Source organism: Peromyscus eremicus, chromosome 7 (genome assembly GCF_949786415.1).
Source record: "Peromyscus eremicus chromosome 7, PerEre_H2_v1, whole genome shotgun sequence".
NCBI lineage: Eukaryota > Metazoa > Chordata > Mammalia > Rodentia > Cricetidae > Peromyscus > Peromyscus eremicus.
The window spans coordinates 14,907,108-14,921,826 of NC_081422.1; the positions used below are offsets into that span (position 1 = coordinate 14,907,108).

The window sequence follows — 14,719 nt, forward strand, 5'->3', positions numbered from 1 at the left end:
CGCCCAATGACAGAGAAATGGATGAGATCTACATGAACAACCTGGACGTGATTGGGGGAAATGAAGGGCAAGGTTAGAGGGAAAGAGAGCCTAGGGGAGAGGGAGATCCCAGCTGGATCAAGAACAGAGAGGGAGAACAAGGAATAAGGAATAAGAGACCATGATAAATGAAGACCACATGAGAATAGGAAGAAGCAAAGTGCTAGAGAGGTCCACAGAAATCCACAAAGATACCTCCACAATAGACTACTGGCAATGGGTGAGAAAGCCCGAACTGACCTACTCTGGTGATAGGATGGCCAAACACCCTAATTGTCATGCTAGAAACCTCATCCAATGACTGAGGGAACTGGATGCAGAGATGCCCAGCCAGGCCCCCAGGTGGAGCTCCAGGAGTCCAATTGGTGAGAAAGAGGAGGGTTTGTATGAGTGAGAATTGTTGAGACCAACATTGAAAAAAGCACAGGGACAAATAGCCAAACGAATGGAAACACATGAACTATGAGCTGAGGAGCCCCCAACTGGATCAGGCCCTCTGGATAAGTGAGACAGTTGATTAGCTTGATCTGTTTGGGAGGCATCCAGGCAGTGGGACCAGGACCTGTCCTCAGTGCATGAGCTGGCTGTTTGGAACCTGGGGCTTATGTAGGGACACTTGGCTCAGCCTGGGAGGAGGGGACTGGACCTGCCTGGACTGAATCTACCAGGTTGAACTCAATCCCCAGGGGAGTCTTTGCCCTAGAGGAGATGTCATTAGCATATTTAATCTTGGCCATTCTGACAAGTGTAAGATGGTATCTCAGAGTCATTCTGATTTGCATTTCCCTGATGACTAAGGATATTGAGCAATTCTTTAAATGTCTTTTGACATTGAAGATTCTTCTGTTGAGAATTCTGTGTTTAAATTTGTACCCCTTTTTTAAATGGGATTATTTGGTATTTAGATGTCTAGTTTCTTGAGTTCTTTATATATTTTGGATATCAGTCCTCTGCCAGATGTGGAGTTGGTGAAGATCTTTTCCCATTCTGTAGGCTGCCATTTTGTCGTATTGACCGTGTCCTTTGTCTTACAGAATTTTCTCAGTTTCAGGAGGTCCTATTTATTAATTGTCGTTCTCAGTGTCTATGCTACTGGTGTCATATTTAAGAAGTGGCCTCCTGTGCCAGTGCATTCAAGGCTACTTCCCACTTTTTCTTTTATCAGCTTCAGTGTAACTCAGTTTTATGTTGGAGTCTTCGATTCACTTGGACTTGAGTTTTGTACAGGGTGAGAGATATGGTTCAATTTTCAATCTTCTACATGTTGACATCCAGTATGTCAACATGTAGAAGTATTTGTTGAAGATGCTTTCTTTTTCCCATTGTATATTTTTGGCTTCTTTGTCAAAAATCTGGTGTTCAAAGGTGTGTAGATTTATGTCAGGGTCTTCAATTCAATTATGTTGATCCACGTGTCTGTTTTTATGATATTACCAAACCATTTTTATTACTATAGCTCTATAGTAGAGCTTGAAGTCAGGGATGGTGATACCTCCAGAAGTTTTTTTGTTATACAGGGTTGTTTTAGCTATCGTGGGTTTTTTGTTTTTTCATATGAAGTTGAGTATTGTTCTTTCCAGGTCTGTGAAGAATTGTGTTGGGATTTTGATGAAGATTGTACTGAATCTGTAGATTGCTTTTTGTAAGATTGCCATTTTTACTATGCTAATCTTACCAATCCATGAGCATGAGAGATCTCTCCATTTTCTAATCTCTCCCACAATTTCTTCAAAGACTTAAAGTTCTTGTCATACAGATCTTTCACTTGTTTGTTTAGAGTTACCCCAAGATATTTTATGGTATTTGTGGCTATTGTAAAGGGTGTTGTTTCTCTGATTTCTTTCTCTGCCCATTTTTTATATTTATATAGGAGGGCTACTGATTTTTTTTTTTAGTTAATCATATACAGGCACTTTGCTGAAGGTATTTATCAGCTGTGGGAGTTCTCTGGTTGAATTCTGAGCTTGCTTACATACACTATCATATCATCTGCAAATAGTGATACTTTGACTTCTTCCTTTCCAATTTCTATCCCCTTGATCTCCTTTATTTGTTGTATTGCTCTAGCTAGCACACTTCAAGTAGTGTACAGAATGGATATAGAGAGAATTGACAGTCTTGTTCCTGATTTTAGTAGAATTGCTTTTGTGTTTGAGTGAAATGTTCTATGGATATCTGTTAGTCCTCTTGGTTCATAACATCTGTTAGCTCCATTATTTCTCTGTTTAGTTTTTGTCTGGATGATTTGTCCAGCGGTAAGAGTGGGCTATTGAAGTCTCCCACTGTTAATGTGTGAGGTTCAATGTATGATTTAAGCATTATTAATGTTTATTTTACAAATGTGAGTATCCTTGCATTTGGGGCATAGATGTTAAAAAATGAAATGTCATCTTGGTGGACTTTTCCTTTGATGAGTATGAAATATCCTTTTCCATCTCTTTTGATTAGAAATCTATTTTGTTAGATATTAGAATAGTTACACTAGCTTGCTTCTTGAGTCCATTTGCTTAGAAAATCTTTTTCCAACCCTTTACTTTGAAGTAATGTTTATCTTTGATATTGAGGTGTGTTTATTATATGCAGCAGAAGGATGGATCCTGTTTTCATATGCATTCTGTCCTGTATCTTTTTATTGGAGAATTGAGCCCATTGATATTGAGAGATATTAATGACCAATAATTGTTAATTTCTGTTATTTTTTAAAATTGGTGTTGGTGGTAGTGTGTGTGTGTGTGTGTGTGTGTGTGTGTGTGTGTGTGTGTGTTTCCCTTTGAGTTTTGCTGGTGTGAGATTATTTATTGCCTGTGCTTTTGTGGGTGTAGTTAGGCATCTTGTATTGGAGTATTTCTTCTAGTACCTTCTGTAGGGCTAGATTTATGGATAGATATTATTTAAATTTGAGTTTATCATGAAATATCTTGTTTTCTCCATGTATGGTGATTAACAGTTTTTGTTGGGTATGGTAGTCTGTAATCACATCTGTGGTCTTTTAGAGTCTGCAAGACATCAGTCCAGGACGTTCTGAATTTTATTGTCTCCATTTAAAAGTCTAGTGTGATTCTAATAAGTCTGCCTTTATATGCTACTTGGCCCCTTGCCACTTTTAATATTCTTTCCTTGTTTTGTATGTTTAGTGTTTTTATTATTATGTGGCATGGGGATTTTTCTTTTCTTATCCAATCTATTTGGTGTTCTGTAAGCTTCTTGTACCTTTATAGCATGCCTTTCTTTAGGTTGGGAAATTTTCTTCTATGATTTTGTTAAAATATTCTTGAGATTTTTGAGCTGGGATTTTCTCCTTCTTTTACTACTATTATTCATAGATTTGTGTTTTTTCATAGTGTCCCAGATTTCCTGGATGTTTTGTGTTAGGAATTTTTTTAGATTTAACATTTTCCTTAACTGATGAATCTATTTCCTCTATTGTGCCTTCAATGCTTGAGAGTCTCATTTCTCTTGTATTCTGTTGGTGGTACTTGCATCTGTAGTTCTTGCTCACTTACCTAGATTTTTAACTTCCAGAATTCTCTCAGTTTGTGTTTTCTTTATTGCTTCTATTTCCGTTTTCAGATCTTGAACTGATTACATCTCCTGTTTGTCTGTTTTGGCCTTACTCTTACTTTGATGTTGAGGTGTGTTTCTTTTATGCAGCAGAAGAATGGATCTTGTTTTTTAACCCATTCTGTTAGTCTATGTCTTTTTTATTGGGGGAATTAAGTCCATTGAAATTGAGAGATAGCAATGAGCAATGATTGTTAATTCCTATTATTTTGTAGTTGTTATTGGTGGTTGTATGTTTGTGGATGTGTTTCTTCTTTGGGTTATTCTGGTGTGAGATTATTTATTGCCTGTGTTTTTGTGGATGAAGTTAACCTACTTGTGTTGTAGTTTTCCTTCCAGTACTTTCTGTAGGCTGATCTTGTAGATACTGTTGAAATTTGGCTTTATCATGGAATATCTTGTTTTCTCCATCTATGGTGGTTGAATTTTTGCTGGGTGTAGTATTCTGGGATGGCATTTGTGGTCTCTTAGAGTCTGCAGCAAGTCTGTCCAGGCCCTTTTGGCTTTAAGAGTCTCCATTGAGAATTTGGGTATAATTCTAATAGTTCTACCTTTATATATTATTTGGTCTTTTTCTCTTTCAGGATTTAATATTCTTTATTTGTTCTGTGTGTTTAGTGTTCTGATTATTATGTGGTGAGGAGCTGTTCTTTTCTGGTCCAATCTATTTGATATTCTGTAAGCTTAATTGTGTCTTTATAGGCATGTTCTTTAGGTTAGGAATTTTTTTTCTATGATTTTGTTGAAAATATTTTCTGGGACTTTGAGTTGAGAATCCTCTCCTTCTTTTCCTATTATTCTAGTTTTTTTCATAGTGTCCAGATTTCCTGGATGTTTTGTGCCAGGATTTTTTTAGATTTAACATTATCTTTGACTGATGAATCTCTTTCTTTTGTCCTGTCTTCAACACCTGAGATTCTCATTTCCATCTCTTGTATTCTGTTGGTGATGATTGCATCTGTAATTTCTGTTGACTTACATGTATTTTCCATTTCCAGAAGTTTCTCAGTTTATGTTTTCTTTATTGCTTCTATTTCCCTTTTCAGGTCTTGAACATTTTTCTTCACCTGTTTCTTTTTTTTCTTGGTATTCTTTAAGGAATTTATTGATTTTCTCCATTTTTTTGATTGTCTTTTCTTTGATTGCTTCAAGGAGTTTATTCATTTTCTTTTTAAAGACCTCTATCATCCTTATAAAGTTGCTTTTAAGGCCTTTGTCTTGTGCTTTAGCTGTGTTGAAATATTCAGGGCTTGCTGTAGTAGGATAGCTGGGCTCTGGTGGTGACATATTACCCTGGCTGTTGTTGTTTGTACTCTTATACTGACATTTAGGCATCTGGATATGGAGTGATTATAGTTGTAGGTAGCAATTTCTAGATTTGTCTTTGTTGAATGGGTATTTTCTTCTTTGGTTTCTGTTTCCTTTCTGTTCTTCTGGCTATAGAGGTCTGTAGTTGAGTAGAGGTTCTCTGCCTGAGTTGGTAGCTTGACTTCTGATGGTCTGGATGGCCTTAGGCCCAGCAAGGGGTTGATGCCCAAGTTATGGATGGCTATGTACAAGGCCTCTGATATGGCTGAGGCTCTTCTATGGTTCAGAATGCTGGCCTGGATTCTGGTGGTTTAGGAGGCTTCTGCCTGTTTTTCAGGGTGCTTGCCTTGTCTCTTGAGTTCAGGATACTGGTCTGGCCTCTGAAGTTTAGGATGCTGGCCTGGCCTCTGATTTTCAGGGAGGTGTCTTGGCCTATTGTGGGGTAGGAGGCTTCAGCTCTTTTCAGGGAGCTGGCCTGGCCTGGGGTTCAGGATACTGGTCTGGTCTCTGGTGGAAGAGGAGGCTTCTGCCAGAGCTATGGGCTGGATCAATTATTATTTTTTAACTGTCAATATCAAACAACCTAGAATAATCTAGAATGCATCTTAATTGAGGAATTGTCTAGATCAGGGTATCCTCTGGGCATGTCATGGGGGTATTGTCTTCAGTATATAAGCAGCCCATGTGTGCAGCACTATTCTTTGGGCAGGAGGTCTTGAAAGGACCCATGTGTTTGTTCTCTGTGCTTTTGACTGCAGTAGGTATGATGCTTTAAGTTCTGTTTTGACTTCTCTACAGTGATGGGACATAACCTAGAACCATAGGGCCAAGTAAACATTTTCTTTCCTAACAGGTTTTTAGTGGGAGCCAGTAAGGGGACAAAAGGGGTATAAAGCACACTGTATAACTGAACTTGGGGACAATGTCCTCTAAACTTGTATATGCTTATAATAAATCTGCTTCCTGACTTTCCACCTTGGGTGCCTCTACTCTCTGTCATTTTTGGCAGAACTGAAATGATTAATATTGTCAACTTGACAGAATTTTAGAATCACCTATGAGCAGGCTTCCAGGAAGACCTGTGAGAGATTATCTGGATTAGATTAACTGAGGTGGGAAAACCTGAATAAAAATGAGAAAGTATACTAATACAAGCACTCACTGCTTTCAGCTTCCTTACTGTGGATGCAAGGTGACCAGCTTCCTCAAGTTCTTGCTGCGGTGGCAAATGTGAGCCAAAATAAACTTTTTCCCCTTAAGTTGACTTTGTTTGTGTATTTGTCACACCAACAGGAGTAACTAACCCACATTCCAGACGCATACATAGTAATATAGACATGCCTCAGCTTCTGCTTTGAAGACTTCTGACTCAAGTGGCTGGCATTGCACTCTTTCAGGACATCATCTCAATCTGATTTCCTTAGTACTTGAGCCTGCTACAGGTTTTCTTCTACATATCTCATTTCAGTCCTTTAGAAACATGTATTTTGTGCGCAAGCTCCCTGACTCTGGTCATTTAGTAAAAGAAGAAAAAAGAAAGCCTGTCAACTTCTTAGTAAAAGGTCAATATCTTTGGTTAATATTAATATTGTAGCTTGTTTTGCTTTGCTTTGCTTTTCTGAGACAGGTTCTCCTGTAACCCACGTTGGATTTGGGCTTACTATGTAGTAGCGAAGGATGGCCCTGAAATTCTGTTCTTCTGCTTTTACTTGCTGAGTCCTGGGAGTATAAGTGTGTGCCACTACGTGGAGCTGTAAAATGGTTTTCATATTTTTATTTGTTTATTATTGTGTGCTACAGTGTGTTTTGGGGGAGGGGTGCACAGATGCTATAATTATGCTAGAGGAACACTTTTGGGAAGGAATTATCTTTCTGCCTTGTTGATGCAGAGTAGCTCTGATTTCTGCTATGCTTTGTAGATAGCTGACATTTCATTGATTCACCTGTGTCTGCATTCCATCTTGCTCAAGTAGTGCTGGGGTTATAACTGTGTGCTTTTGTATCTGGATATTTATTTATTTATGTATTGGTTTTTTAAGACAGGATATCTCTGTGTAACAATCCTAATTGTCCTGAAACTTACTTTGTAGATCTCAAAGAGATCTACCTGCCTTTGCCTCCTGAGTGCTGAGATTAAACGAATTTGCCGCCATTGTCTAGCATACCTGGATTTTTTTTATTATTTTCTTTTCTTTTCTTATTTTACATACCAACCACTGTTGCCTCTCCCCCCACTTCTTCCCCCCACACTACTTTCCCCCATCTCAGCCCCATTCAATCCTCAGAGGGGTAAGGCCTCCCTTGGGCAGTCAACACCAGAGGGCACACCAAGCTGGGGCAGGACTAACCCTCCCCCCCCCCATCAAGGCATCCCACCATAAGGAATGGGCTCTAAAAAGTCAGTCTGTACCTGGATTTTTAAAAGTGGATTCTGGGGGATTAAACTAAGTTTTCCAAGCCTCATCTGAAAAGGGTTTTATCCACTGAGCCATATTGAAAACCCATTTTCATTTAAAATAGAGAGTTTATTTTTATTTTTAATTATGTGTATATGTGTGTGTCTGCATTAACCACTATCCACTGCAAAAAGAATCTTCTTTGACCAAGGTTGAGAGAAATGCAAACCTTATACATTTAGAGTGCAGAATAGAACTTAATAAAGAGAGTCACATGTTAAACAATGACATTACAGTCAAAGATGTGCTACATATATGACAGTGGTGCTATAAGATCATAATGCAGCCAAAAATTTTCTATAACCTAGTGACACCATTGCTAATGTAACTTCAGAGTGCAATGTATCACTCACAAGTAAATCCACTTCTTTCCAATTATTTAAAAGTAAAGCAATGCATAGTGTGTAAGGCTTTTCCTGGGGAGCACAACCACACATATCTATTCCTCCTAGATAGGGAACTCACAGACCAAAGTAATGATTGCACCAAAAATCAGACCCAGTGAGCCCATGAGTTTTTGTTGTGGTTACTTACAGGAGCAGAGATGACTTCAAACAGCTGCATCACCAAAGCCCAGCTTAGCATGAGTGACAAGTTATGAAAACAAAAACCTCAGAGCTCTCTGTGTGACCTCTGGCAGCTAGATAGGTTGGAAAATCACCTCTTGATAGATAGGTGGATTATTCTCCTCTTCCAGCAGCTGTTTACTCTTTCTATATCCTTGGGAAGGGATCCCTATGAATCCTGTAAGTTTCAGCTTTCCCAACCATGTGAAGTTTGCTTAGTTCCCAAGTCTCCTGAGACCCCCACTCCTTCCTTGTGGGAATGTTTCAACAATTATCAGCAACCACGCTAATTAAGCCAACCAGGAATATAAGAGTGCTTTAATAATAGCCCAACCAAGAGTAGGCTAATATCTCCAAAATCTCTCTTGATGCCAGAGCTCAGGGGCACAGTGTTTTTAAAGACAAAACGCACAATTACATCAGTGTTAGGGAATTTACATCAGTGAGTGGGGGCGGAGAAACCTTGCAACATCCATCTTTTTTTGCAGAGCTTAGCAGTATTTTCCAGATACCACAATATAGTGGGTACCTGTTCCACCTATGATCTTGAGGTACCAACCCCTAGGGCATGGAATCAGGACTAGCTTAAGACCTGAGGGGCATGTATACCTCACTCTCTTCTCTCCCTCATGGGTTTGGATGATGTGGACTGACTCAGGTGGCAGAAGCAGTGTGTTCTTCCCAATTTATATCATAATAAATTTCCCATACCCTTTAAGCAGACTCCCTTGGATTTCTTGTTATACCATATGGCAATTATTTTTGATTTATGATTTCTCTAGTTATCTTAGTTTAATGTTTAAGATTGCACAAACATTAATTATTTTGATTAATACATCTGGCCTATGGTCAGGGTCAGGGACTGTCTTAAAAGTCTTGCCAAGGTGATTGTGACTATTGGAGGATGAAAGGCTGAGTGTTGTCCAAACAGACATAAAATAGAGTTAGGACAAGATGGAATCACCTTAGTCAATTCAAGAGAAAATTGTTTTACAACAATACATTGCACTCAATACAGAATCTTGGCAATCTTAATAAAGGTCCATGTTACTGATTTATATATTTATTCTACTTTTTATTGCTGTTTTACATTTCTCTATTGATAATGTGCATGTGTATGATGATGATGTGTGTGTATGAATATCTATATATATGAGTATGGGAACAGGAATGCACAGTGAGCATGTGAAGGTCAGAGAATAACTTTGAATATTGGTCCTCACCTTACACCTTGTTTAACAGGGTCCACTATTAAACCGCTGAATATGCCAGGCTGGCCAGCCACTGAGCTTGTGGAGATTCTGCTGTCTCTATCTTCCTTCTCACTGTAGGTGTAGTGGAATTACAGATGTGTGAAATTTCATCTGGCTTCACCTGAGTTTTGGGGAATCCAAATACTAGTCCCCATGCTTGTGCAGCAAGAGCTTTATTTACCAAGCCACCCTCAGTCCTTATTTATATTTTAAAGTGCACTTCTTTTTATTGTAGAATAAAAATGTTTATAATGTTTTATTGTGCTGTGTCTTACAGTGCTGGATATCCAGCCTAAGACATGGTGGATAGTAATCAAGCATGCTACTCATTGACCTATACCTCCAGCACCAACCACTCTAATTATATCAAGACTCCATGCTGATAAATTGACAAGGCAGCAAATTGCCTTCTAAAATACCTATGCTTATACCCATAGACAAAAGCTGCTTCCACCTTTGATCAGAGAAGACACTTCCTACAAAGAATAACGGTGAATGAAGAGAGTCATGGAGTTATTACTGTAAGCTGTCTTTGGTAATTTGAATGTAATTGGCCCTCATAAGCTCATAAAGAGTGACACTACTAGGAGGCATGGCCTTGTTGGAGAAAATGTGCCACTGTGGGGGCAGGCTTTGAGATCTCCTATGCTTGAGCTATTGTGACACAGTTACTTAGCTCAGTGACACAAGTCACTTCGTGTTGCCTGTGTTCAAGATGTAGAATTCTCAACTCATTCTCCAGAACCATGTCTGTGTGCATGCTGCCATATCCTGCCACGATGATGATGGACTAAACCTCCAAAACTGCAAACCAGCCCATTTAAATGTTTTCTTTTATCAGAGTTTAAGTGGTCATGGTGTCTCTTTACAGCAATAGAAACCTTAAGACACTGTCCAAGATGCAAAAATCAGGAATGTTTTCATGGTTGGCAGTAAACAAGACATCCATACAGGCTCAGAGAACACTGGCAGAGGAGAGGTGGTAGGAAGAATGTAAGATTTGAAGGATAAGGAGTAGGTCTATGAACAACCATTTTCTGGACTGGATATAACTATTGCAATTATTAACTCTTTCTGAGTGTAGTTACATGTCTGGATGTACATATAAGACTGGCCTTATCAATAATAATCCAATGAAGGGAGAGAGACTAATAAGGACCTATCTTTTGTCTCAGAACTATTGGTTATTGATAGACTCTGAGAGAGAGAGAGAGACAGAGAGAGAGAGAGAGAGACAGAGAGACAGAGAGACAGAGAGAGACAGAGACAGAGACAGAGCGAGAGAGCGAGAGCGAGAGCGAGAGCGAGAGCGAGAGAGAGAGAGAGAGAGAGAGAGAGAGAGAGAGAGAGAACAACTGTTTTCAATTATGTACCCACTGCTGAACCCACCAGGCTCCAATAGATACCTCTGATCTCATAATCATACTGATGTCTCTGGGTTATGAAACAAAATGGTTATACATGAATGTATAAGCCAGAATGTGTAAGAGACACCTGTGCATAGGAGCAGAGCTTCACAGGAGCGATAGGAAGATGGGAGATGAGAATGGTTGGTATGTATTGTAGAAATGTATGAGACTATCTAAAAATAAATTTAATAAAAGTGTTGAGTTGAATTATTACACTAAGTTTATGTAAATAACACTTATAATATTTCTACAGTGCTAAAATCTTCAGATGATACATTTCTCAGGAGATATTGTTAAGCAATGCATGTTGCATTTGCTGTTTGCTAAAAGGACGTTGAAGCAGAGAAAATCCAATCTGGAATGATAGTCTTATTTTTCTCTGAGGACAATGTGAAATATAATTAGAATTATTTACTGGTCTCCATATATGGGGAAACTTCTAGTTACCTTTTCTGTTTCTGTGAGAAAATACTCTTGACCAAAAATAAGTTATTAGAGGAAGGGGTCTAATTTAGTTTAAAGGTTACAGTCAATCTTTGAAGGACACCAGCAAAGAAACTCAGCAGGAACTTAAAGCAACACCCATGGGGGAACAATGTTGGCTTGCTGAAAGCCTCATGTTTAGTGTTTAGCTGGCTTCCTTACACAGACCAGGATCATGAGCCTATGGATGGTACCGTCCATAATGGGCTGGGCCTTCATACATCAATGAGCAGTTAAGTTAAGCCCTCACAATATACTCACAAACCAATTGAACTCAGGTAATTCTCCATTTGGGATTCCCTCTTCCCAGGTGATCCTAGACTGTACCAAATTGACAATAAAAACAACTAGAACAGGACAATAGTTAAAAGGCCACATAGAATTTGCCACTTGGGTTTCTGTAGCTCAGAATTTAAAGTGGTTACTTTTTCTTCACATGCTATTCCAACTTTAGTTGAAGAACTCAGATCTTTAGATTCTGCTGCCTGGAAATTCCCTAGTGTTCTGATGATCAGGAGGATGTGCTTATTTTTCGGTTGATGAACTTCCTCAGGGCTCCCTTCAGGTCTCTGTTCCTCAGGCTGTATATAAAGGGGTTCAGCATGGGAGTAACTGCTGTGTACATTACCGCAGAAGCCTTTTCCTTCACAGCTGTGCGGACAGAGGAGGGACACAGATAGACCCCAATGGTGGTCCCGTAGAAAAGGACTACTACAGAGAGGTGGGAGCTACAGGTAGAAAAGGCTTTCTTTCTGCCACCCGCAGAGGGCACCTTCATGATGGCCACGATGATTCGAGCATAGGAGGCAAGGATGCAAACAAAAGGTGTAGCTATCACCATTCCTGCCACAATAAGCACGAAGATTTTGTTTACTGTTGTGTCTGTGCATGAAAGCCGTAGAAGTGGGGTGAGGTCACAGAAGTAGTGAGGGAGCTCATTGTTTCCACAGAATACCAGACGGGCCATGAGGAGGATGTGGGTGAGGGAGATGAAACAGGAATACACCCATGGGCCACCGACCAGCAGCCCACAGAGGCGTGGGCTCATGATAGTAGAATAATGTAATGGGTGACAAATGGCCACAAACCGGTCATAAGCCATCACAGCTATTAAGACACTGTCCATGATGCCAAAAAAGTGGAAAAAGTACATCTGGGTCAGACAGCAAGGATAAGAGATAGACTTGCTCCTGGTTTGAATGTTCACCAGCATCTTGGGAACAGTGTTGGTAGCTAGACAGAAATCAACCAAGGAGAGATTGGCCAGGAAGAAATACATAGGAGTGTGGAGGTGAGAGTCAGCGCTGATGGCTAAGATGATCAACAAGTTCCCCACGACTGTGACCACATACATGCAGAGGAACAAAGAAAAGAGGACAGGCTCATGTTCTGGCTTTTCTGAGAGTCCCAGGAGGATGAATTCAGATGCACTGGTTTGGTTGTGCGGTTCCATGCATTTAACTCTTTTGGAAGTATTAAAAGCAGAAGTTAAGGAATAGTATGAATATAGATTAGAAGACAAGACAAGTTAACTTCCCAGTTCTTGTCTGAGTTAATTATAGTACTTTTGACTTTTGCTTAGTATTTATATTACCTCACTCTCAAAGCTTAAATTCAGAATCCTCTGAATATTTCCATTGCACATAAATATTGAGAAAGTGGATAGCTTATGGAGTTTTTTCTCTTTTTACTTAATTTTTTTGAACTTAAAATACAATCACACCATCAGTACTTTCTCTTTTCTTCCTTAAACCCCTCCCAATTATCCCCCTTCCTATCTCCACTTTCTCTTAGATTCACGGCATCTACCCTCTTTTTCTTTGTTGTTACATATAGTTTTTAAAATATGTCCCTAAATATATAAATACAATTTGCTCAGATTATACAATTTTATTTGTATGTACATAATTTCAGGGCTGGAAACATCATGGAAAAGAGAATGGAAAGATTTCATTTTGTGCTTTTTAACTGTGTGTGTGTCCAAGGTATTTGCATGCGTGTGGTGTGTACATAATTGTGGCAGTCAAAGGGGGACGTCAAATGCTTCCCTTCTATTGCTCCCCTTGTTGTTGTTGAGACAGAGTTTCTTACTGACCCTGAATGTTGCCATTTCATCTAGGTTCAGTGTGATCCCAGGATTCTCCTGCCTCTACCCTCAAACTCCAGTGTTACAGGCATGTGTAGCCATGTTCAGCTTTTATGTGAGTGCTGAGGACTTGAATTCCTGTTTTCTTGCTTTCACAGCAAGTGTTCTTATCTGCTGAGCTATATTTCCAGACTCCACTCAACATTCTTAAAGGAAGAACTGCTGAAGGATGAATTAATAGAATCCAGAAAGAAGTGATATCCAAGAATTAATGGCCATTCAAGAAGTTTCTTTGTAGGTACAAATGTTATAAACAAAACATTGAGTTGCAAACACTTAGGAATACTAATAGAATGCATGTTATGAAGGTGGATTAAAATATGAAGCAACCAATAAATACATAAAAAGTGTTCACAACCATTAGCTTATCAAGGAAAACAAAATCAAAACTACAGTGGAATATCATCTTAAACTGGTTATGTAGTCAAAATACATAGTATATTTGAATAAAAAATTTAATAATAAACTAATTACTTTAAAATAAATGTATACTGATAAAAATAAAAAAAATATGGTCTGGTGAGATGACTCAGTGGCTAAAGGTGCTTGTTACCAAGCCTCTGGACCTGAGTGTGATCCTTGAAAGCCACATAGTGAAAGGAAAGAACTGACTCATTCCAGTTGTCCTCTGATCTCTGCAGATGTGCTGCTATGTGCATATGCTCTCTAAATAAGTAAGTAAGTAAATGTAAAACAAATTAGAAATTACTTATAAAATAATTAAAAATGAAGAAAAATGAAAAGGTTGGCTATTATTAAACAAATAAAGTAATAGCAAGATGAACAAACAGAAAACCAAGGAGATATGGTGGCACATAATTTCAGCACTTTGGAGGTGGAGGCAGGAGAATCAGGAATTTAAGAACAACTTTGGTGTAATGATTTTGAGGCCAACCTGGGCTACAGTAAACCTGCCTTAAGTAAAACTAAAGAACATAAACAAAGTAATTTCTGGTATGAATATGCAGAAAGATGAACCCTTACATAGGTATGCAGATTGATATAGTCATTATGGAAGGTAGCAAGAAGATTTTTCAAATAAATAAAAATATATATACAAGGTATGATCAAAATACATATGTATAAATTTATGAAATTCTCAAAGATTTCATAAAATACTTTAAAACTGCAAACACAAAAATGATCAGGAAAGAAACTCACAAAAGTTACAGTTACTTGGCAATTCTTAAAAGGTATATGTACATATATCCCTCCCTTTTTAAAAAAATCCAGCTATAACTCCCCTTGGTAAACACCTAGAGAGAAGGAAGCGAGAACACAGAGCTGTATGGCCGTGTTCATTGCAGCATTGTCTACAAAAGCCAAGACACAGAAGCAGCCTATATCTGTTGGTAGAGGAATGGATAGAAAAATATGGTACATCCAATGGGGAATTATTTGGCCATAAAAAGAATTAAAAAATTTAATTTGCAGCAAAACTGATGTAACTAGAAATTATTTTTAAGTAGATTAAGCTAGACAGATACAGAAAGATGGG

At 38.7% G+C, this 14,719-nt stretch overlaps 1 protein-coding gene across 1 annotated transcript; it reads right to left on the bottom strand.

The window, feature by feature from the left end:
- Nucleotides 1-11,586: 11,586 nt before the first annotated feature.
- On the bottom strand, nt 11,587-12,528 carry LOC131914071 (olfactory receptor 1M1). The gene has a single exon (XM_059266666.1). The coding sequence runs from the start codon at nt 12,526-12,528 to the stop codon at nt 11,587-11,589; it is 942 nt and encodes a 313-aa protein (XP_059122649.1).
- Between the last annotated feature and the right edge of the window lie 2,191 nt (nt 12,529-14,719).

Coding starts and splice junctions, on each gene's coding strand:
- LOC131914071 (XM_059266666.1), bottom strand. CDS start 12,528: ATGGAACCGCACAACCAAACCAGTGCATCTGAATTCATCCTCCTGGGA.